Below are 25918 nucleotides of genomic sequence, written 5' to 3' on the forward strand. Positions count from 1 at the left end.
CAGAATAAAATGTCTTTGCTCTAGAATTCCAGAAGATAGTCTGGGTTAGCAGTTTGTGCTCGCCGTGTCGGGGGCTGGGCGCAAGTCAGTGCTCTCCCGCATCAGGCGGTGTGTCGGTCACCCGCCATGAGTGAGGTCCTTCCGCGGCCCCCGGCGGCGCTGGCAGGGGCGCTCCGGCACCAAGATGGCGGTGGTGGCCGAGCTGGGGGCGCTGGGGCGGCGCTGGCTCTGCTGGCTCCTGGGGCTGCAGGCGGTGAGAGCCGATCCGGCGCCTTCGCGCTCGGGGCTGAGCGCGGCTGCAGCTCCTGAGACCAGGAGCGGTTGTGAGGGCGGGGAAGGCAGCGTTATACATGTCCCGGGGCGGGAGGCGCGGGCGTCCGCGGGGCGACTGCTCCTGCGGCCGTGGCCGCCTCTTTTGCTTTCCATGTCGGAGATTGGGCTCTACTTCTGCCCTCTTCCTAAAATAGTTTTGTATTGGTGCTGCCTTTTTTTAACACAGTAAATTATTTGGTGTGAAAAGAAAGCAATAGTGTAGCGTAGATTTGGAGCCAAAGCTTTGAAAGAGCAAACGCTGATGAAATGTGGCGCATCACTTGCTAAGTGTCTGAAATTATCTTGGTCTGATGGGAATTTGCTTTCTGGAGTGTTAGGGGTTTTTTCCAGTCCTAATCAGAGACATTTATTATGATTATTATTATTATTATTGTTTCAGGAAAGTATGATAGTTACGATACTAAAAAATGAGTAAAAATATTAGGGATAGAGATTTCCTTCTCTTTATTGTTTCCTTTACCTCTCTGTACTTTTATTCTCAAGGTATTTTGAGCTTGCTGTGTAACCAAAACTGCTTGAATGAGGAATTATCATGTAATGGAGCCTTTACTTGCTTTCATACACTGTTAATGTTTTGGTTGGTTCTTTCTCACACACACACAACCCAAAATAAAATCCTCAGGAGAGCATTGGCCTAACGTTCATGGATTGTTTAGGGATCTGCTGGGCAAAGGTGTCCGGAGAGAGGCTGCTGGAAGCCAAGTGACAATGCCAGTAGCCCTGTCATTGCTCCAAGGGGAGCAGATGCAGCAGTGACAGTGAAGAGGTGACAATAAAGCATCAAAGGGGTGGATAGCAAGGCGCAAGAAAATGGTTTTAATTACTACCATCATTGATTTAATAAGTGAGCCATAATTAATATGTAGCTTCAGCAGAGTTTGGAATGCTCCTTTGGGGCTTTTTATGCTACCGTGTCAAGAGACTAACTCATTCTTTCTAATCATTGCAGCATTTAAAACCATCTTTTAAAAAAATAATTAATACTAAGTGCAACATTGTATTGACTTTCAGGTGAGTGTTTATGGAGCACAGTTGTCATCAGAAGCTTGCAGAGAGCTGGGCTTCTCCAGTAACCTGCTGTGCAGTTCTTGCAACCTTCTTGGGCAGTTCAATCTGAATCAGCTGGATCCCTTCTGCAGGGAGTGCTGCCAGGAAGAAGCTCAGCTGGAAACTAGAAAGGTGAGTTTTGGACCAAATCCCTTGTGAAATAATTGAACATGTCATGTTTATGATACATGAGAACCTGTGTTATCATCTCAAGAGGAAAATGCAGTGGTTACTCCTAGCCCAATATACATGTACAGGGTCTGGATTTGCAGACTTGCCATCTGCTGTGAAATTATGTCCCTGTCCCAACAGGGCAATCTTTGGTTCTTTGGCAGCCCTTCCCTGTTGTGACATGACCATAGTTGGGAGCTATATCCAGCTTCTTTTCAAAGGAAGATCCATGGGATTGGAAGAGGGCAGAAGAAGAGGATAAGGAGAGTGGGGCTTGGTGACAGCTCCTGCTTGGTCACTGACCCATAGCACCATGGCCAGGATAGCTCAGATCAGTCCCAGGCTACAAAGGGCTGCTGCAGCCTCCAGTCAGTTCCTGGAGTGGCACAAACCTGATAGAAGCAGGACTGCTCAATTCCATCCTGCAGCAGAACAGCTGGATATTTTGGGAATGATCTCTCTAAGAGCTCATGCTGTGCTTCAGTCTTTTCAAGGCAAAACCTTTCCTTTATCTATAGTAAATAAATATCTGTGATCCTTAAGGTATGTTATCAATGAAGAATTTTTAGAGTTCTTGAAAAGAATACATGTTTTCTAAAATGGGGTAATTTAAGAGTGTTCTAGAATATAGTGAAGACAAATTAATCATTGAGAAAGTAGAGGTTTCAAGGATGAGAGGTGCTGAAATTATTTTTAATGGCTAGGAGATAGTGAAATAACTGACATAATGAAATTAATGGGCAAATCTAGCAGGTTTTTCTTGTCAATTAAATTCAGCCTAATATTTAAAAAAGAAAGTCTGCCTTTAATTTTTAATAAACCCACTGATTACAGTGTTAGGTACAATATATTAAGTATCAAGAAGCATATGTTTGAGATTGGCAGAGAATTCTCAGTTTAATTAGTAGCTTCCTATTATTGACAGACTTTAAGTAGTAAATTTTATGCATTAACAAAGTCATATTTCAATACAATCCTTCTGGGACTTGATATGTAAGGCTTTTTCTTTGCTAGATCTGTGAACCTGATAAAGGAAAGTTTGTCTCTGGGGAAGCTCCAGTTCTTTTACATGTGTATACACATATATAAAAATAGGTACATATCTGTACATATGCAAACAAAAACCTGAGGTTTCAGAATGAAGTCTAAGGAAATGTACTAAGAGGGAGTGGCAGAATAGAAAGGGTCTCCAGCATGCTCAGTAACAGCTGTGCTGGCAGCAGCAGTGAGGCTTTGTGTCCTCATGTAAAGAGAGGATGCTTTCATTTGCTCAGGTAATATTCTCAGAGTTTTCCCTCAGTGCATAACATGTAGCACAAGAACTTAGGAAGCAGGACAATTTCTGTTGTCATTTGATGGGAACATAAGCTAGGGAAACTATGTTGCATTTCTGTCAATGTCACTTCTGAGAAAAATGTCTTAACAGTTTATCAATAACATATTTAAGGATGTAAGTTAGTTTGTACTGTGAACATTGTATTAATAAAATTTGGATCAAATAACAGAAATTAAATTAATAGAGAGTCTTCTTAATTTCCTGAATCAGACCTAGATTTCATTGTGTGGATAATTACACTTTCTGTGTAAGGATAAGCAAATGCCATTTTGTGGTCAGGACTTCACATTGTAAACATTATTAGTCTGAAAACTTTTTTTTATTTTAGTCATGATCAATGAAGTAAAGTAAATAGCACAGAGCTGGACAGGGTCTCAAGGGTGTTTGACAAATTCTTTCATAGTGGACCAGATTTCCTTGTATATTCACAGGAAGCAAGAAATTGTATCTTATAAATTGGTTTTTTTAATCTATTTGTGTTTTACCCAGTTTCATTTTCTTGGGATTGGGCTTTGTAGTAAATGTGAACAATGTAGATTTTGATTATTACTTTATCTTTCCTTATTTCTGTGATATTTCTGAAGAAATGTAACACAAATGATACTTGAGATTTGGAGATAATATGGTAAGCTTGAAGTATGGGAGTGATTATGATAGTATTTTCATACATTTTCATAGCTCAGTTTGAGTGCAGGCTTCCCATATTGTGTGCATGAATGGAAATACTGGATTGTTCTAACATTATTATTTCTTATAGCATCATTTCTAATTTTATTATGAATGCTGTTTCAGAAAGTGGACATTTTTTATACTGGTACTACTGCTTAGAAATGTATATTTCAGATTTGGCAATTGTTTGGAGGTTTTACATTTTTTTTAAAACTCATACTCAGTAATTTCTCTTGAAGACTAGCCAGTGGAAAATTAGTGTTTGGAGACTGTTAATATTATCTTAACAGACTGTATTCAGAATCATCACGTTTTGAATTGACTTGTGTTTTTACATAGTGCTGGTTGTAACAGATGTCTGTAATTGAGTTTGAGATTTTACTATTACATAAAAGTTAACAATATAATTTTTAGCAGCTTTTTGCTAAACAAAAATTTTCATGCTAGGTATGCAGACTATGAAAACTGAATGCTGCCTTTTGCTGTAGTTTTTCCTTTTCCCTGTTTTTTTTTTTTTCCTGTTACCACAGAAATCTTCCTTCTAATGAAAATTTGATAGTAAAGAGTGAATGAATATTGAAAGTTCTTAAAGGCTTTTTTTTTCCTACCCTCTTGCTTGTAGAATTTTTCATCTTACTCAGAAGCCCTGCCTGTCAGTGTGAAATGTTTGACTTTGTGATTGGCAGCCTGGCATGTTGCTGAGCTCCAGAGCAGAGGTGCTCTGGGTTTTGCTGGGGCTGTGACTCCGTGCTCCAGGCACCTCTGCTTCCCCAGAGGTGGCACAGCACCTTGGCTGCCTGCTGCAAACAGCCTTGGCAGCTGCTGGAGTTCCAGGACATGCTTCAGGACTTTAATTTTACTGTCTTTGCAGCCATGTGGCAAATATCAGAAATAGAGAAAGCAAGAGTTAGTTTATTGCATGACTTTTGCCTGAGTTCTAAATGAGAATTTAAAGTTAAAGGTAATAGCACATCTATCTGAGAATTTTTACATAATTGCTGCTTTTCACAAATGGTCTGTGAAATATCCTCAGGCCTAAAAATGTTTCATGCTGCATAGTATCCTCAAATGAGATGTTTACAGATTTGAACTGTTTCATAGCCTTGAAAGAAGCGTATTTATTAATCCTGCTCTCGTTATTGGTCCAGTAGTTTGTGAATTGACATTGTGGAAAATAGCTGTGAGATATTCTTGTTACACAAAATTTGTCTTGCTCTGAACTTCTGCTGACACCTGTCCAGTGAAATATTTTAATTACTTCATAATTGGACTGTGGGTAAAATGAAAATTGTTTTGGTTATTTTCTCCTCCTCTAAAGATTTTGTATGCAGTCTGACACTAATTCAGAAGCCAGATTAAACAGTATTGCTTTAGACAGCTGCAAGTTTTAAGCCTCAGTCTGTCAGATGCAGAGTTCTGCTGGTGTGTAAAACAGAGAAGGATGAAATGGAGGTGAAGCTAACTGTGCGTGAAATTGTAGTAGCAGGAGAGATTGTCCATATTTTGCAGTAGCTGAAAATAGCTGCACTCCATCTGCAGCTTCACATAGGCTGTGCTATCATTTCAGACATAGCTATAAGCATATTCCATTAATTGTATATTATAATCTTAGATTTATCTCAATAATATATGCGTGTCAAAATCCAAATTGATTTTAAAAATCAACTCTGTGATAAAATTTGCAATACATTAAATTTTATAGTTGCACTGTGCAAGATTCCTACAACCCATAAAAGTTATCTATATATCTAAATGGCGCTTTGAAAAATATATTTTGCTCACCAATATGTGTTGAACTTCAACATTTTAAAATTCTACTGTCAAGTATTTGTCATATGGGATTGTTAAAGTGTTTGGTGACTTAGAAAACATGATACCAGGTGTAATGACTAGGTGCTTCTTCTATTAAAAAAACAACAAAACAAATTGAAAGCTTTCTTAAAACTCCACCCTTTTACATGTATAGAATTCTTAAATGTGCTCTCATGAATTATAAGGAAGAATAAGGTGACAAGTCTGAACAAGAATAATAACATTCTTGTTCAGACTTACTTTTTAAAACTCAAAAAATAGTTTATAAAACTCACAATAATTGCTGGAAGTAGAATAAGTTGAAGTGCTTTTAATGCTTCTGGTTACTCCTGTGTGACCCAATTTACATTCATTTTTCAGGTTCGTTTTTTTTTCTTTTCGTTACACTAATTAGAGTGCTACACTCAAGTTGCTGTTGACTGCTCTCTTGTTCTGCCAGAGGCTCTTAACATGAATAGGTCTACTCTCATTGGAGCTTCTGGTTTTCAACTCAATGGTTAAAAACAGAACTACTTAGAATTCATTGACATCTCAGAGATGTAAAGTAAGTCATATCAATACTTACAGAAATTAATTAGAATTTTAGTTTAATTCTAGCTGTTTCTCAAAACCCACATATTTTTCTGTCTTTTGATGTGTTCTGTGAAGTCTTTTTGATACTTTGTAAAAAATCAAATTGTTTTTATCTGACTGTAAACTGACTTCCTTGTTTCTAACATGTTACACAAAAATAGTTGAAATTCATTCGTTTTCTAGCAAGTGTGACTTCAACAATAGTGTGATCCAATGACAGCATATTTTGTTTAATATTCAAGTAAATAATCAGAACTTTGTAATTGAGACTAATATGTCATATGATCTCCTTTCAAAGTTTGCTTTTAACGAAGTGTCCCATACAATTCATACAGGAATGATTTTATGGGCTCTATTGATAGAGAGGTTAGGGAATCTGAGATGACACTGTTCTCTCTAACTGAGAAAGTCTCTTACCAGTACTGTTGCTTCAAAATATTACCCACAACCATTCCTTGTATTGAAAGTGTGCTGCAGTGGATGTCCTTCTCAAGAACTTTACCATGTACACTCTTTCCCTTCCCTCTGTACATGATGTTATTGGCAATGAAAATTAATGTTGATAAGAAGTAGTCCTAGATAAGGGAAGTGCAGCTAACTAGTCAATGCCTAAGACAGAAATTTACTGCCTTTTGTTTGGTTCAGATTCACCAAGTGTTCATCTCTGTCAGATAAACTAAGATAAAATACGTTATCTGTCTGTAATAGGGTAAGCCTTACCCATGGAACAGCTCTATCTGATCTTATCAGTGAAAAAAAAAGGTTAGGGAAACTATAAATGTGAATTTGCTAAATGTGAGTTTCAGTTGTTGATGTGCATCAACAACTGAATGTGCTGGTCAATGGAGTACCTTTAGCTAATTAAGGCTGACCTTCATCTAGATAAAGCACTGGCATTTGACTCTACATTTGTTGAAGAAACTTCAAAAAGTAAAAGTCTCAAAATTAATGAAATGTGCAAGGTCAAATAAATATCTCATGACATCTGTTCTCAGTGTTTTCTTTGCAACTCTAAGATGCATTATTTTTTAACAAAAGCACAGACTGGAGAATAAAAGAGATGTTCAGGGATTCTACTTGTAGAGGTAAGAGGTGCTTAGATAGAATCAGATGATATAGTCCAGAATTGAAACCTGACCTGTTAGCTTCCTGGCTGTACTCCTTCACTTGCATCATTCTGACTGGGTCCAAGTGAGAGCCAGTAAATAGGGGCCCTTTTTCTGCCACCCTTCTCTATTCCACTCAAACTGGGCATTCACACCACCTAAGCCAAGTGACGGTTCCAGAGGTCTAAAGTTGGTGGTTGCTCAGCTTCTCTATTTTCTCTCTCACCCTTGTGCCAGATCTCTTGCTCACATGAACTTACACCAAACATTGCAGAGAACAAAGTTAATAAAAACAGGCTGCCAGGACCAGAAGCTGGTTTGGAACTTTTCAGTGGTTACTGGATTTTAAACAGCAGAAATGTTTATAGAATCCAACAAGGAGGGTATCATTAAACACCAAAAGTAGTGGTGGATGACACATTTCCTTTATGCTGAAGAATGGAATAGTAATGCACAACTATATTTTGTATGTACAGAATAAAAAGTCTCCTTTGAGTCTTCTACTCAAAGCAGAACTCAAAGTTCTGAGGATCTCCAAGAATGCAGATTGTACAGTCTTCCTTAGTAAATTCCTCAGTGCTTAAACACCATCATTGTGACTTTTTTTCACCCTTACACTCCGTCGGAATTTCCTTCCCCACAAATAAATGAGAGCTTAGATTCTGCTCAGCTTTGTTCAGAGCAATTTGCCTGCAATACATATCACTAATCACAGGAGTAGCACTGACTCACATAAGTGGTTTTTGACTGTTAGACTCTGTTTCCACACTTATTTAGAGTTAGGCATGTCCCTTCACAGGATAATGAGCTGTCAGTGGTAGAAGTTGCTTTGTTGCTAAATTTACTGATGACATCAGTTCAGAATGATTGTGTGTGTATAGCAATGACTTTCTTGGCTTGCTGTATTATAGAGCAGTAATTCAGAATGTTCCTGGCAGTGAGGCTTTCTGACTGCTCCCTGTTAACCCACAGATTCTTACTCATGTTCTGCCTCCAGGAAAAGGAAAGACAAAAGCAATTTTGAAAGCCTTGAGCTGTCCATATAAGTGCATTCTCTCCCACAGAAAATACTTTATAGTTTGTATCTCAGTGTATATTCTTTTGAAGGTTTCTAGCTTAGAAGACTAGTTTTCTAGTAAAAGTCACAAATTAACTGCTAGTTAAAAGAGTTTAGAAAAAAAGCAAAAGCAAAATCTATTTTTGTTGTAAATTTCTAGGAAGAACAAATATTAATTAACCTGGTTTCTTTCTGTGTGTGTGGATGGAACACAGTAAAAATTAAGTTGCATGCTTTCATAAGAGATAATTTACCCTATTTTTCAACAGTACCATTTTGCATAAACTAAGGAACTTTGGCCATTAATAATAATAACATCCATATTTTTGCTGAAATTTTTTGAAGTCAATAGGAGATGAGGAGCTGTCTTCTGCAAACCTGCTTATATCTTAATATGAAATTAGAATTGCAGTGAATGTCATAAAAACAGCGTTTACATTGGAAAGAGAGTTGTTACTAAAGATTTAATAGAAGATAGTATTTTACCTGAGGCAAGTAAAAATTCTAGACGTTTAGCTGTAGCCATAAGTTTGCTTTTCTGCTTATTCTCAGAACTTAACTATATTTTTGAAACAGATATTAGGAGAGGACAGTATGCACATACTGGAGAGAATCCAGGTGCCATAAAGTAGCTGTGGCCCCTTTTGTGGCTGTGCCTTAACAGCCTGTTTCATGTCATGTTTTAAGACTGGTACTGTCAGCTGATTACAAACAGCTGTACAAATCCAGCCTGAATGACACTTTGTAACCTGTGTCAGGCAGGGTCACCTCGAATTAATAATTAGAAGAAAGCAGTGCGCAAAATATAAATGTCATAGAAGTAAAATTAGGTATAAATTGCTGTATTTTATTTAACTTTTTTGTCACCTTTGATCTAACAGAATTTTATTACAATCAAGGAGCAATCTGACTAATACCACTTTTTGCAGTTCAGTTTGGTCTGAATTCCTGTTTGGGTGTAAACATTAATGGTTATGTAGCAGAAATGTCACTTTTCTTCTGGAGTCTTCACGATGAGTAACTGTGATAACAAAAGCATATCAATGTAGAAATGAGGCACTGCTGGAATTGTGTCTTGCAGAAATTGCTTCAATTCTCTTCCTAATAGCAGGTGAAAAGTTTTCTTTCATATAAGTTAAAGAAGTTGCATATTTTTACAATGCATATTTTTAACTAGCACAATCCTTATGCAGAAGGGTGTTATTCTGATGTAATTAGCACTCTCCTTCATAATTAAAGCAGACATGACCAGTAATGTGGTTTGTCTCTTTTCATTTGTGAAAAGCCATCCTGATTGCATCAGTATGGACTGTTACAAGAGTTTCAAATGCTTTCCAAAAACTTGAAATAAACTGAACTCAGATTGATACTTTGGAAAAAAATGAGGGAGAAGTTCAAATATTGTCACAGTAACTTTAGAAAACATGCTGCTAGAATGTTATAAAAATGTAAGTTCTTTTTATAGATGCAGACATGAATCAGCACTTGTTTTGGATTTTAACATGGACACTGGTAATAGTTTAGAATGTCTTCATTTCATTGCTTCTAGTACTTAATTCACTTTCATAAGCACTAAAACAAGTGAAGCATTACTTTAAAATGAACTAACTCATGAGTTAAGCATTGTGTAATGAACTGACTCGAGAAGTTTGTGCCTCCATATGATACATGTCATTCTTATTAATACTTGAACACAGTGGCTGCCTTCACAAGGAAATTTGGAGAACATCTGCTCTGGACACAATGAGATGGTAGATATTAACAACTAGGCTTTTGTGGTGGGCTAAGTGATGCAAATAAACCTAGGTTTTTTGCAAAAGACACCTTTGTTTAGAGTTATAAATGAAGCCAGTTGATTCTTCTTTTTTCTGGTCTAGCTATCGAGAAGGCAGCTGTTATTCCCAGCATGAATCTAAACCTTTTTGTCTGAGAACATTTGGGTTTCAATTATGGCAGAATTACAAGCTCAAAATTTAGACATCAATGATTGAACTGTTTTCTTTGTTAAATTTCTATAAGATACTGGCCAGGAATTACAAACTGGGAGTAGTGAGGTGTTACAAAATGTCTTACATATTTTAGATTTCTACAGTGATTTTGTTCCATAAAAATTCGTGTTTGGAAGGAAAATGACTATGAATAATTTGCAGTAATAAGAATTCGATAATGTTCATTTTACTGTTTTCCTAAATTTGAGTGTACCTAGCTTGTGATAGACTTACATAAAATAGTTCATTAACTACAGAGAAGGTTATTTATTCCTTTGTCTACTTCTTTATACTGATTTCTTGATAGAAAAATGCAGATACCTGTCAGTATCAGAGAAATCAGAATAAATGTTCAGTGGATTAGTGAGTATACAAAGGAATATCTAAATCTAGGATTGCTCATAGAACTGTTGAATTTTTTTTTTTAAAGAGACAAGGTAAGTGAAGTTTATGAACCCTGTGCCGTGTTTCCTCCATTTTTGTAATTACTTCATGTTTTAATTCCAGAGAAATTTTAATTATGCAAGCTAGTTATCTGAGCTGTTTATCACTACCTTTTTTAATTAAAACCTTGAGTTGGGTGGTGAAAAAGCTTATAAAAAGTCTAGTATTTATGATCTCTTGAGTATTGTTTCATAGTATTTCTGGGTTTTAACAGTCAAATCTTAGGTTTTTATCTTAAATACAATGTTTAGTTGAAAATGTATCTGTAGCTAGGCAAATTTCTGAGATGCTGTTCCGAACAGATAAAGCAGTGTAACATTCTCTTCTCAGGTTCCCAAGGAAGTAATGATTATTGATTAGTTCATGTAAGAGAGAAGTTGTAATTTCCCTGCAAATGATTAGAGTATTTGTTATGTTCTAATTGATAGTATTTCAGCAAATACTGAGTTGGCCCTGAATCAGAATTTGAATATTCAGAAATGAACATGTATTTTTGGCTGTCTATAATGCCTCCATGCGATCGGTGATGGAATGTTAATAAAATTGTCTTGGAGATTTCTGTTTATCGTGTGTGGTTTGCTTTTTCAGATGGGTTCATGAAAGTTAGTTTTAATTACTTGTGTTCACAGTTCATATTTTAAGTGAAGCATGAATTTATGTAATTTCAGTAAGGTTATATTTTCTATACTCAGACTTGCACATTTGTTATGAAAACACTGTCTAAAAGAACATGAAAGCAGAGGTTTTAATTGTCTATGAAAGGTAATAAATTAAATTAAAAATTTTTAAATTAAACTCGTTCTGTCTGCTAATCTATAACAGTGGGGTTTAAGGCTTAGAAGGATGTGATTTGGTATACAGTATTATATATCTATAGTATATATACTACATGTAATATTAAAATTCCTTACTTTGGAGTATGAAGTTATATTTTAGTAGCTGGAAAATATGTTGTCAATTTATTTAAGATTCATCAAACTATAGAACCATTTGCATGTTGCAAAAAGAATCACAAAATAGTCTAAAAATATGACAGTATGCAAGATAATAAGGTGAATAGTTTTTATAGATATTATATAAAATTTAACTTATATTTTAAAGAGACTGAATCTGAATATCTTGCATAGCAGTCAGAAGGGATTGACATCTAAGTGCAAGTATCAAAGTTAGCCCAGCCTGTACATATTACTTCACCTAAGGCCCATTAATGTGATCTGTCCTTCTGCAAACACAATGAACTAAAATCAACCAGTAGCCCAAATGGGAAATTTTAAATTACTGCCTTATCTTTATTATAAGTATTTCACTGTCCAAGTTAGGTTTATAATGGAAAGTAAAATTTCATTTAATGAAATTTTGTTAGTATCTTTGGGAAGGAAGGAATAGTTTTCCTATTACTAATCCATAATTCCTGTTGTAACATGTCCAGTTGTAGTTTTTAAATGAAACTTTGCTTACACCAACAGTATATCTCAAAAGATCTTTTTTGTTGTTGTTGTTTTTATATTTTTAGTATAACGAATGAAAGTTATCATGTATCCTGAGTGAATGGGTCAGCTGTTGCATAATCAGAGACAGGTCTGGAACTGTGATTCTGTCTAGGATCTTACTTGTAATTAGCATTGACAGAATATCATATTGTCTCCTCAGAGAAAAACAGTTCAACAGATAACACACTATAAATAAACTAGTAATTTAGATTACTTTTGTCATTAACAGCTTCTGTTTATTATTACAGCTTTATGCAGGAGCTGTCCTAGAAGTATGTGGATGAAAATTGGGAAGGTTCCCTCAAGTCCAGGGTAAGTAAAGCCACTAGTATTCCTTCAAATATGAAATATTGTCACAGCTGAATGACAGAAGGTACTTTTAAGTGCATTACAAGTAGTCATAAATTCAGTATATTATATCAGTAAAGTTGCATTGACCTGAAACTCATAGAACCGGCCTCCAGTAATTGCTAGATGAAATTATATTGTGCACTTATGGAACGATTTTATTTTCACAGATCCTGCCATTTAATTGTTTTATCAGTGGATAATGACAGACAGATAACAGGAATAGAATACAGTAGAGCAAAAGGAAATTCAGTACCATCAGTGTCTGGTGGGAGGAAGCTGCAGGAAAAAAAACTGTGAGAAATTTCAAACTGGACTTTTCTTATAAATTAGGGAAGAGCTTAGGTGACAGCAGTACTATGGTTTATTTTGGGGTTTTTTCCTGAAATGAGGACCCTAATACCATACTCTCTAATGCTGAATTTTGGACATAGTTGGACATAAGTACTAATTTAGCTTTAGAATTTAAAATTGCACAAGCAGCAAGTCTCCATCTACTGTGGGAAGTATTAATACCTCCCTGTTTGAAGGCTGGCTGACAGAGTGGGGAAAAAAAAGTTTTTAAAAGAGGTAACAATTTACATAAGTTGTACTGCATTATATCCTTTCCTACCACCTCTGCCCACACAGCTGAGTTGAATGACAAGGCCAGAGCAAAGCTCTTTTCTCTTTTCCACTGTATAAAATGTCCAAGTGAGAATTCTTTAAATGACTTTTCATACTGAGGGACGTGAGGAGATAACTTTGTTAGCACAGGAGTCTGTATTATCTCCATGAATGTTCAAATTTAGCAAACATAAAAATATTCCCTACTGTTGCTGCCCATTCGCTCAGCTGCTTCATGGTTCTGCATTTGTGACATGAAAGTGCTCATTTGAGCCATAGGTTTGAAGGAGCAGGTTAAGCTGTTAGCCTGACTCAAGCCTGCATTGTGTGCTCAGTTATCTTCACGTGTAGGTCCTTGAAGGAAATGGCCCTCAATTCCTGCTGTGTGCACACTTTGAAACATATTCCAAAGACTTGGGATGGTGCAAAAGGAAAAACTTGAAAATTGTGACTAGTTCTTTTTCCCTTTCAATTCTTGGTTATCTAAACCTCCTCAAATATTTACATTCCGTTTATCATATAGGTTACTTTTTAAAGTGGCTGGATACAGTTCATTGTTTTTTGAAAAGGATCTCTGTTTTGACCACTTATCTTAACTTATCTTAACCAGTTTTGATTTGGTACAGTAAGAATTAAGGACTGAGTAGTGCACTTAAATTTCTTTTTTGTGTTTTCATCACCAATTTCTGCAGCTACTCAATCTAAACTTATCTTAACCAAATTTACAGCTAGGGTATTAGAAGCGTTTGGAAGATGGGATATGTATTAGAAGCATACTTAGAAATTTTTAAAAGCAGTAGAATATATTCTTTCAGCTGTTGTTTGCCTTCACACTTGTATTAATCTCAGAATACCCAGATTTTCTCATTTATTTTAACTTCTAACAGAAACAGTATTTAATGTCTCCATCTTGAGACATTTGTTATGGAAGTTAGGTTGCCTTAAGGTCATGCTGCTGCTTTGGAAGCATTGTCTTTGTAGGCTTCATTCAGCTGTGTAGCCTGTCACTGACAGTGTCTCATCACAAATATCTGAATCCTTTTCCATAGCTTCTCTGAGGGTTTTGTTAGAGTTTGTTTAGATGTGTTTGGTTTTTCTCCCCAGAATATACACAAAATGGCATTGTTAATTGCAGGACTTTGTATATATTAGAATTACATGGATTAGTGTATGTTACTACTGTATTCTGAGATTAATAACTGTGAAGTCTTGGCCTCTAAGTACCTGTGTAAATTGTTTTGTCACTTGGACTAGTCCCACAGACTTGATGTGTCTCAGGCTAAATCTGGATTATGTTTTATTTGGCTAAGGGATGAGCAGTGTTGTTTTGTTGGGTTTTTTTTTGTTGCAGTTGGATTTTTTATTATGAGATTCACATATTAAAATAGTTAAGGATTGAAATCAGTTGAATTAATAAAGGTTTGTAAAAGTTGCACAGTTGGAAGAAGCTGTGGGCTGCTAGGTCCTCTGTCAAAGTTTCTTTCAAAATTACTGGTTATATAATCTTTAGCTATAAACAGTTCTCAGTCCACCTGTGTGCCTGAAATGTGAGAATCATTACATATGGAATATATTTGTATATAATAGGAAAGCAAAGGAGTGAGAAATGATGACAAAAATCTAGTCCTCAGCAAGAGGATGGAAAAGTCTGGTGTTCAGCAAGTTATCTCAGTCTTGAACTGGATGTTACTGTTTGTAGTGTCACACCAAACAACTAAATTTGGCATTTGTGAATGTGGCCATGTCTCTCAGGTTTTTCAGATAGTTTCTTGTGATAAGTCTGATAACAGAACCCATTTCTGTATGCCCCCTTTAAATTCAGTACTAAAATATTCTTACTGATAAGTTTCCCTTAAAATAAAGTGCTTTATTAGAAATGCTATACTCTAAAATTAATTCCTATATTACATATATTTTGAAATTGTTCTGTATAAAACTGTTTTTAAATATTTGTCATTTAAAAGCTCTCCATTAAAGTAGAATATTAAAAATCTAAGTGACAAGATTCATACATGAAGCAATATCTTAATATACAGGTAACACAATGACAGTTTTTGGTAGACATCCATAAAACTGAGGCTCTGGAACAGAATAATGAATTAGCTGGGTCAGTGATTAATCTTGCATATTTGTTTTAAGTTGACTTTTCAGTGGCAGCTGTGTTCTGTTCACCATGAGAGAGGAGATCAGTGTTTAGACTCCCACATTCTCTCCAGTTTGTTTAAAAAACTGAATTAGACTGGGTTTTTTCATTGAACATTCCTTACATATTTCTCTCTATTCTTTTTCTTTTTTTCAATAAAATAATTCTCACCTCTCCTTGTGAGTTAAGAAGTGGACATGCTCCAGCAAATCTGTTCTAGAAACAAGGTTCTTAATCCCTGCACTCATGCTGAGTGCAGCTACATTAAATCCTCTGACTTCAGAGTCAATCAGCACTATTATATCACCCAACTTCTCCAAGTGCTAAGGGAATTCTTTTAGCTACTAAAATGTAATTTCTTATGGGATTGTATTGTATGAAGTAAGATCACTCATTTCCTAGTTATTTTAATCTGCAATTCATAAGTACTGACAAAAGAAAGTTAGAAAATTATACTAACCTTAAATCTTGCACAGATAAAAGCATTACTAAAACTCTTGCTAAGAAATATGGATACTGTAGTGGGAGACATGCATTGCTTTATCGTAATCTTTTGCAAATAGATGACACACAAATTAAAACAATACTTCCCTTCAGATTTAGAAATGTCTCTTGCCCAACTGCTTATACAAAGTACCCTGTCTTTGGGATTTTTTGAAGCTGCTTCTTTGGGTTTGATTGGAGCTCTGTCTTGGATTCATTTCTGAAAGCACGTGGTGCTTTTTATAAAATCATGGACAGCTGCATTGTAACTTAAGAGACTACCACTAGTAGCTATTGATGTGCCATATGAATTCTTAAATTTAACTTTTTATCTCAAACTGAGGTCCCCAAAAGGTACAGAGCTATAGTCATTCACATGTAAATAAGTGCTTGTTGTGTGCTGTAGTTCAGTCTTTTTGCTCAGCTTTCGTGGTAACTTTGGAAGCAGACTCATACCATATTCAAAACTGCAGAGCATGTATTTGTCCCCAAAACAAATGTCTGAGGGAAGACATTAATGCTTTTGTCTTGCCCAGTGATTTACATCTTCATATTTCTAGCAAACATTGCCAATTGTCTTAGCAATGCTCTACTATTGGAGGCATTACTAAATATTGGAATTTCCTGTCTTCATAAAATGTCCCTCTCTTACTCTAGCTTTTGTTTTGGTTTCTTTTCTTTTTCGTGGATTTAACACTTGATAATTGGGAATGCCTCAATAAAATGTTTTTTAATTCAAGTTCATTTCAGGTACAGAATTGTCAAGTCTGTATGGTCAAGTCCTTTGTGCCTTTTTAATATAAAATTTTGCAGGATTATGCACTAACTTGTGTCTCCAGTAAAATTTCTTACTTTCAAACAGCTTGTGTCTAATAATTCATGGCCAAGAAAGCAGACTGCCCTTCAGCTTATCTGAAGTAACATTACACTTGCTTTCTGTTTATTTAGGTTAACTCAGAACAAATGTTTGTTCTGCTTGGGGAGTTGTTTCATGTCCATTTTGGGTCAGGAAGTTCTCTTATGCTGTGTCCTGCTGCACCTCAGAGAACAGTGCAGGTCTGTGCATGTACACAGACTTGCCCTTTTGGCCACAGTGATCCTGAGATTCCTGCAGTCTCCACTTAGGGCTCTGGGATTTAACTCCAACAAACTAGTTTTCACAGACTTTCTTATTACACCTCTATGTTTTGTATTGAAACAAATGGACATTCTAACAATAGCAGTGAGTTCTCCAATCTGTTGTGTTCATAGGTAAAGGCTGCTTTTAGTTCTTTAAAAGCACTGTTCAGTGGCGGCCAGGCTTTAAAATGCTCATACACACTTGATCCTTCTCTGAGCCTGTAGCTGTAGGTGATTGTGGGGCAGTCCTGTCTGCTCTTCAGGAGCACCTCAGCCGTGCCTTCAGCAGCAGTGCTTTGGTACTGCTCATCATTTCCTGCAGCATAAGGTGAAGTGGTTTTGCAAAGCTCTCTGTGTCTGGAGAACAGCTCTGACTCCTGCTCCAGGATTTAATCCATCAGAACGTGGTGTCCTGGCACTGAGCTCAGGGTTCATCTTACAGAAGTCACGGTGGAAAAGGCCTCTCCTGCTCATCCACAGGTAGCTTAGAGAAAGAGTTGTTTTTCTATGGTGGGTAATTCCTAAAGCTGCTACAGAGAGAAGCAGATGGGGAGATAGCTTGAATAGGATTTAGTATTAAACACCAGACTACTAAATAATGGTGTATAGATGATGTGCAAGTACCCTTTAGAGATAGAACCATAAGAAGCAATGTTGATGTCAGGGTATAGAGGGGACACTGTTGGAGCAATGCGAAGGTGGAGCATATGCACCACATCCCATGATAAGCAAGTAGTCATATGTCCCTAAATGTGCACTGTAGCTGCATCTGACTTCCTAACCTCATCATTTCAAAGGCTGCTAATTCAACTCAAGGACTGATTTTGTGGAAAGAAAAAAAAAAGCATTTGATGGGGTAATCTGTGTTTTTAACGCATGTCAGTATTTGAGTTTCTCATTTTAGCTTCCGAAATTCACAATATACAAATTAAGTTATTTGTACATTGAGTGTTTTTCTTTGTTGCATTACAAATTCAAGTGAATGATGCAGAAAGTCACTATGATCAGCATTAGAAATAAATATGCCATAACAGAAACTAATTTTGTTGCAGCTGTCTAAAATTTCAGGAAAAGCATTCTGTAGTGCTTCAGCTTTCAGAAGATTTAGACATTTGACATTGATACAAGTGTGTAATAGCTACTTTTAATGTGGCAGAATGTAATGCTGCCTATAGAATACTTTCTTCTTCCACCTAATGCTGTTTCTACTTTATGTGAGCTTGTTCAGTCCAACACTGCAGCCAGAGAACAGCCTCTCATGTCCAAATAAGCTTTCATCAAATAATCTATCACTCAAGTAACAAATCCTCACACCTGTTACAAGCTTGAAGTGCTGTAACCTGAGGTTCCTCCCAAAGGCAATTTTTTTATTACAATCAAGTTCCAGAGTTCAGATTTGCTTCAGAAACTCTATCCATTTTACTATGCTCTTGTACCATTTTGCAATTAGTCACCCACTGTACTGACTGCTTCTTACAGCCCTCTTTTCATATAAAGCTCTAGAGACTGATTTCAGCTTTAGATTTAGGTTGAAGAAGAATGTGGAAAAATTCCTCCAGAAACACTTCAACAGTCTGTGGACTTAACAAATTATAAGAAATGTGTATGCTGCTTCTTCGCACGTTACTTTTGATGACAACCAAGGCAACATGTCACAAGGGCATGGGAAACACTGAAGCTGAAAATACATTTTTGAGTTTAAATCAGAATCAAACTGCAGTATGTGAGCAAGTATGGGTTATTTTGTGCTATTTGAAGTTGTTATACACAGCTTACAATGACATCAGTGCGTAGTCTGTAGAAGGAATAAAGACAATTTGAATGAGAACTCATTTTCTTCAGGGGCCTGGTACATCCGGCAGCTCCATGGGCCATTGGTATTTTTTTAAACTTGTTTATATTGTGTAGTAGTTGGTGCAGCAAGCAGTGTATATGATTCTTCTCTGTACTGGGAGCTCGGTGAAAGAAGGAAGAAAGTAAGTGCCACTGTATAACCATGCTGAGAAAGTGTTAAGGGAACTGTCTGCAGTAATGGAAAGATAGGTATAAAGATGCCAGGGGATATCTGTGCAATTACTGAGGAAAGCACTACACTTTGTCAAGCAGTATGAAACATTAGTCCTGAGGTTGCACTCATCTCCATGCACCAGCTGGATGCACTGCAATTTGTGAGAGATTCATTGTTGTCTAACCTTGAAAAAGCAGCTTTAACATGCAGCTGGCACCCTTGTAGGAGTCAGTCTGTACTGACAGGGTTCATCCTTGGGGAGATGCTACTGACATACTCCAGGAACATCCTGAATCCACTTAATTTCCATATAGACACTAAATCCAACTTTTAGCATGTGAAAAGGAAGAATGAGAACTGTTATTTTCTAAATAAATTTTAAGTATTTCTAGAACTCAGACATTCATTAGGGTGAAGTGCTCGGAAGTAGGGGATTATGCTCACACTTTGTCCTGAAATACTTCATATTGTCTTTTCAGAATTAATGCAAGGCCTGGGTTGTGCTGTAGGGATGCAGGGCCTGTGCTGCTGTTAATAGCTGCTGCCAGGTGCTGCAGGTGAGGGGTGGTGCAGCAGCAGCCCCCCTCAGACCTGCCTTCCCTCCCTGCAGCTGCCTGACAGCCCATGGAGCCTTGACACCGACTGCCTTCAGGAGTGCCAAGAGAAAAGGAAACACGAGCTTCTCTTCCTGTTTTCTAGCTTTGCTTTCTTGCTGGTTTTCAACACATAATCTCAGAGATCTCTGCAAGACAAGATTGACCATCTTGTTCACCAGAATAACACCTCTGCCCACAGCTTCCTGCGTGCCTGGCCCTGCAGAGCTGCAGAGTGGGGAGGGTGCTGCTGAGATGGTGTCACACTGAGCCTCCCTCCCAGAGCTGATCCTCAGCCAGACTCTGATCACTCCAACGCTTTTCCTCACATTGCCTAGCAGCAGCATATGGGCCAGTCTGCTGAAGGCTGCCAGTTGGGTGTGCAGATCAACTGCCTTCCACAGTTGCACCAGTGTTCAAGGAAAAGCCAAACAGACAGAATTCCTCTTTGGATTACCAGCAAAAATAGGTGTTCCTTTGGCATAATAAGCTTAGTATTAATTTTATGAAGGTAGTAAGATTTTAACACTAAAATATCTTTTAAAGCATAACTGAAAAAAATTGAGGAATACTAATTTGACATAAATGTACTTTATGCAAGTAGAGAAGAATCTGATTTTCTTTCTTTTCTCCAAACTGTAGCTTTCGTCAGGAGTGATAAGCCAAAACTCTTCAGGGGGTTGCAAATCAAGGTAAGTAGTAGCCTAACTTTTTTGTTTGTGATGTTAAGAAGAACTGTGTTTGGTGGAGACAGTCTTGTGGATTGTTCCCTATTTGCTGATCAAGTAATCCTTCAGTAGAGGACATATATTTGCATTGCCAGTGTGAATCTTTACAAGTTCCTGTTAGTAATGTTGATTTGTTTACTGCTCAGTAACTGCTTGGTACTAATTCTTTGGTGGTGGTGAGGTTCTGGTTTATTTTATTGTTGTTTGGTTGGTTTTAATCCAAGAAAAAATTATTATTATAGCAGATGGGAAAAGAATCTGAGGAATGTTTATATTCTGTTCTTCCTTCATAGATATCTTGGATTTACTCAATTCTGTCATAGTTTCTCCTGTTTTGTTCTCCCCTAGTTTTCTTACCGAGCTGCCATTTCCATAACAGTCAGTGATTCTTGGATTTTTCTTCTCCCTTTCAGAATTTCCTTGCTGTGTTCTACTGAGCTATTTTTTCTCTATACTTCAGACATCCAGTTTTATAAAAATGCATATACTGAATGGTGTTTCTTATGACTTGCATATATGCAAAGTTGCATAAGCTACACTGCCTTAAGCTCCAACAATTCTTTGGTTTCAAGATCTAATCTCAGACTTCACCTTCCTCTTAAAATCCTGTGTGAACTTCAAGTGTACTTTAAAGATGCACATCTTGATTCTCACATCTTGTGCCTGCCATCTCCGTTGCCCAAATGGCACCATCTGGAATCACTTCATAGCTATGCATGGCTGCAATAAGTGATTTGTCCTCTCAGCAGCAGATTCTATGTAAAACAGATTTCCTCTGTCTGTCTCACGCATTCATGTCTCTGTGTCCTCCAGTTTCTTTCAAAAGCTTTCTCTCCTTCTGTACATCTGTTTCTTTTTTTTTAAACTTTATCGATTTATTGAACATCAAAGCAGTCTAGACTACAATTGGTATCAAGTACTACCAGAAAAAAAATGTGCAAATGAATCTGTTTATTTCACAGGACTTTTGGAAAACTCTATACTATAGAGGTGCCACTAGCTTCATTAAGTAAAACCAACTAAGTTAGCTCAGCTGAGCAAAGTGGAATACTCCTGGGGAAATCTTTCCATAAACTTAAATGGTCACAGCTTTCTGATACTGTTAAAAGCTTTTATTTGCATTACTTAATTTGGAACTTAGTGAGTTTGAGAAGCGCTGAAGAATTACGTTACCAGCAAACCATAGTAGGCACACATACAACACAGCAAGAAAGAATGTGATTACATTAGAAATTGATAGAACTTCGACCTGTTAGAGTGACTCAGAATTTCTAAAATGGTAAAAAGGCTGTTGATCATATAAGAAAAATCATTCATTATCAAAAATCTAGCTTTGGTAATTTAAAACAGTTGGAGTAAATACCCTCCTTCAAAGCCATGCCAATGGCAGTGCCCCTCTGCACAGGCATTAACTGCTGTGGTGCACCAAGGAGAACAAAGAGAGGTTTCTGACACCCACCGCCACCCCTCTTCATTTGACTTTTTCCTCCACTTTCCTCTCTGACATTAAATGCAAGTCAGAAGCCTGAAGTGATTTAAATCACTTGAGAGCAGGGGCAGTGTTAGTATGGAGGATGCATTTGCCATCCAAGGTAACTGACTCTTCTTTCCCCCAGTATGTGCGTGGTTCTGACCCTGTACTGAAGCTGCTGGACGACAGTGGGAACATTGCAGAAGAACTGAGCATCCTCAAGTGGAATACAGACAGTGTGGAAGAATTTCTAAGTGAAAAATTAGAACGTCTGTAAATCATTGCTTTCTGTCCTCTTTCCTTTTCATATTTTGTCACGGTAATCTTCTCAGATGAAATGCACTACTATTGAAGAAACATTCCAGCATCTGTATTAGTTTTAAAATATCTGTTGTGCTGTACTACATCTTGTAATTAGAAGGGAAGCTTCAGCACACATATCTGACAAGTTGACAAATAGCTTGTCTTAACATTATTATGTCAGCTCTTAATACATTTATCATTAAGAAAGCTTTGTTTCAAAGTTAATTATGCAAATCTCAGTTTGCTATAATCAGGTCTGTTTTTACAAATGCTCTTCAAACTGAAGAGCTTCAAATAATAGAAATTATTACCATGCTTTTTGTCTGCTGCTCTTTCTTAAGGAAGTTAGAACCAAATGCAACCTATCTCCCAAAGAAACTTGGCTACTGATGCCCTTTTTTATTTGTATTTGAACTGTCCTTTTGTAGAAGCCTTGTTTACAGTGAGTACCTAATTCACAGGTTTGAAAGCTGATGGAGGAACTCATGCTCTGATACGGTGAAACATTTATTAAGTACACTTTAGTGAAGACTACATAGAAAACCTCTGAGGTGTATGAAGTCAGATGTCAGGTGTGCTTTACATCAAGTGTTTTGCTTCAGAAAACATGAGCTATAACTCTTGAAATAGCTTTCCTTCCAACTCTCAGAAGTTTATTGGAAGTTTGTTTATGAAATTAATTTAGAAACTGTTCCTTTAAAATGTGTATTTTTTTTTCTCAGTTGAAATTTATGTGAACAGGGAATATAGACAGTATGTATGGTATTGAGTCAAATCCACTAAGACTTGTTGGGTTTTTTCCACTTAGAGTCAATAAATATGGTAATCAAAAATAATGTGGGTTGTTTTTTTTTTTAAGTCTAATTAGCAAATAAGTCTTTGCTGTAATTACTTCATGCTCACCAGATTTGGGTTGGATGGGTGTTATGCTATGAATTGAAGTGATACACAGTTTTTGTCTTCATGTATAATTTTATATCTCAAAAAATTTCTCAGTAATTTACAGACTTTATTCCCAGCTTTTGAGAAGAAATCATCAGATTCGTAGCAGAACAATAAACCTGGGACTGAGACCATACTGAACTACCAGAAGTAATGCCCTAAGGTTATTCTTCAGGCATAGCATTTGGAGTTTTTATTCCCAAAATATTCTTATAAACTCATAGAGATTGTGTGCAGTTGACTCCTATTCTTGTGAATAAGTTCCTATCTTCCAGGTGACTCAGTGTGAGACAGCTACAATAGTGGTCACCACTGTCTTGGAGAAACATGATCTGTACATAAAAAGCACAAATCTGCAGCTTGTGCTGACTTAGCACAGTCAAACATGGATTTGTTCTTGGGACACATGATGTGTTAGTCAGCAGATGAGCTACAACCAAAACACGTGGCATGACAACCCTGTAACCTGGTAGTAAAAGTATGCTGCCATCCACTGGTCTTCTAATACACTGACTATATCCAGTACTAGCCATTCCTGTGTTTGCTAATTCCTATTCCACATACTAATCTGGCCTTGGATCCATATTCCCATAGTTCAAAAGCATGCACAAGGTACATTCCTGTAATTCCCTACATACAGGGACATGTTCAGAGTTCTCCCTGATTCTGTTACTGGGCTGCTGAGCCCTGATCCTACTCAGTCTGCAGCTTTTAGCACAAGCTAATTACTTCCTGACCTGTTGGCTGCTCTAAAGTGTGGAATTCATACTGTCCTGCCTTTATTTTTCTCATTCTGTCCTTTAGATGATACTCAGGTTCTTGGCTCTACAGACCTGTTAGGAACATTTAACATTCTGGCATAAATGAGCTGGGCTTTGTGCTAAAAGAGGCAATTAGAGTGGGGAATAATTTCTTTTGGAAATTCTTAAGTTTCTATTTATTGGTGAGAGGTTTTTTCCTCCAGTCTGCAGCTGTGAAAATTCATAGAGCTCAAAAGGTTATTTTGGTTTGTGGCAATTAACCACACAGAATACAAGGTTGAAAGCTCCAGTTTAAAAAGGAAGTGATTCATTTTTACTTATAGCCATGATAAGTACCCAGTACTTCATGAAAGGCATTCACTCAGACTTATGTAAGAATTATTTAATCTTATATAATGCTCTTGTTGTGCCAAATCTTCAGAGTTAATGAAAGGACAAATAAAAGCAGCAAGCATGCATGACTGATTTGGAACATGAACTGTCCATCTACTACTCCTATCTTTTAAGAAGGAAAAAAAGCAATCTTTTTGCAGGAGAGAATATCTGTGCTTTTAAGAAAAAAAAGTGTGTTGTACACTTCATTTTACACATATATATGTATGAGATGTAGAGGAACTTGAAGCATAGTGTACAAACCACTTGGAAGGGTTTCCTGGGTACTTGCTTAGTCATAGATTCATGTAATGTGAACCTGGATAATGTGATTGTAGCAAGCAAAAATCTGTTTCAGAGCTAAGGGAAACCTTCCAGCAGACATGAAAGTCATGGGAAGAAAGTAAGTATTCCACTCTGTGCTTGTTTTATTGTTTCAGCAGACAGATAGAACAAGAACAGATAACCAACTTAATGAAAAGCGCACACACAAAAAATCTGTTCAGAAACCTGAGCCCCTATTGAGAACGTCTCTGGTTTTGAACTTGAGCTTTCAGAAGCAGAATATATCTTCTGGTGTTCAGCCAGGGAGATTAGACACCACACCTCATGTAAAAAAGAAAGAAAAAACAAAAAAATGTTTTAGGCATCATTCTACTTCATTAGCATGGATGCTGGATTGTAAGAGCTGCAGTAGAATTTTTCCAGAGTCTGTGCATAAAGGGAAGCAGGCTCAAATCTAACAAGATGGTTTTCAAGAGTGCCTTGCAAGGAACACTGGCATTTGCCAGTTCTTGGATTGTGTAAGGAAGGTCAGGCAAAGCATTAAATTTTCTTTGCTAGGAATGCTTTGGTCACTTAAAGTAAATGGACTTGGAAATTTGTCAACTGTGCCTGCAAAGAGTCCATGAAATGCTAAAACACAAGAGTATTTCTGTACAAAACAGTTAAAGATAACTTCCTGAACTCATGTGATTTTCCTTAAGTCGTTTACTGTTAATGCTCAGCACAATTACTTTGAAACAAATTTGCTGTGATGTCTTAAGAGGAAGAACCCAAGGGAGAAGATAGCCAAGGAGACAGAACAGCCAGCCTGCTGCTATGTTACTGAACACTGTGGTTCAGAACACCAGCTTCACTCCTATGCACTGTTATAAAAAGTCTAAGCAGAAGGTAGTGGAGAATATCATCAGTAATTTTTTCCTATCACTGGTCATGAAGGATGGATAGAGGGCAGTGCATTATGAAATTACTCACTAGTGAGCTCAGACAGGAGACAGACTACAGAAGTGATCAGAGTATTCTAGTATTTATTGATTGAAACTGGAACCATAGCACCAAGTGAACACAGACTGTCTCAAAGAGTACCCAATTATTTGTTGTTCTGAAATCTTCAAGAATGCCCATCAGCTTTATTGCTGTCCAAGAAATAAGGTATCTAACAACATGTTTCAGTTGCCCCTCATAGAGTGAAAGCCTGCCTTCAGCACGTGTCCACCAGTGTGCAAATTAAAGTGTCTAAACCCTGGGACATGGAAGAGTTCTCTCAGCACTTCCCACTACTAAGGCAACTGTGATCAAGAGTTGACCATTATTTACTCTTGCATCAAGCCAGCACTGCTTTTGAGTCATAGTCCATTTTGTCTGCTCTCTGGCTGTGTTGTCCAGCTGCCACGGTTTAAGCCCAGCTGGCAGCTGAAGTACCACATGGCCTCCTGCTCCCTTTCCACAGTGGGATGGGGAGGAGAATCAGGAAAGATATTCTGGGATGTTCTCTTGACAATGATCTTCTGAGGTTGAATTTAACTAGGTTAGTTAGGCACCTTCCTGTCGCTTCCCTTAAAAATTGAAGTGAGACTTGTAAGACAGACTAAAGCATTCTTCATCTTAAATATGAGCACAGTAAAATTTCCACTTTTTTCTGCTGCAGAATGTATGTCATTTCAAGGCAGGATGTCTGTCAAACCCAGCTCTTGGCTACTATTCCTGACTAGGAAATTCCATGGGCAAACACA

The 25918-nt window shown here is 37.1% G+C and overlaps 1 protein-coding gene across 1 annotated transcript; it reads left to right on the top strand.

Moving 5' to 3' along the window:
• Positions 1 to 103: 103 nt before the first annotated feature.
• Positions 104 to 22664, top strand: SELENOF (selenoprotein F). The gene is made up of 5 exons (XM_054638143.2): positions 104 to 253; positions 1345 to 1512; positions 12275 to 12338; positions 19969 to 20018; positions 21671 to 22664. The coding sequence occupies exons 1-5, from the start codon at positions 185 to 187 to the stop codon at positions 21800 to 21802; spliced, it is 483 nt and encodes a 160-aa protein (XP_054494118.1). The 5' UTR covers positions 104 to 184; the 3' UTR covers positions 21803 to 22664.
• Positions 22665 to 25918: the final 3254 nt, after the last annotated feature.

Source organism: Agelaius phoeniceus, chromosome 8 (genome assembly GCF_051311805.1).
Source record: "Agelaius phoeniceus isolate bAgePho1 chromosome 8, bAgePho1.hap1, whole genome shotgun sequence".
NCBI lineage: Eukaryota > Metazoa > Chordata > Aves > Passeriformes > Icteridae > Agelaius > Agelaius phoeniceus.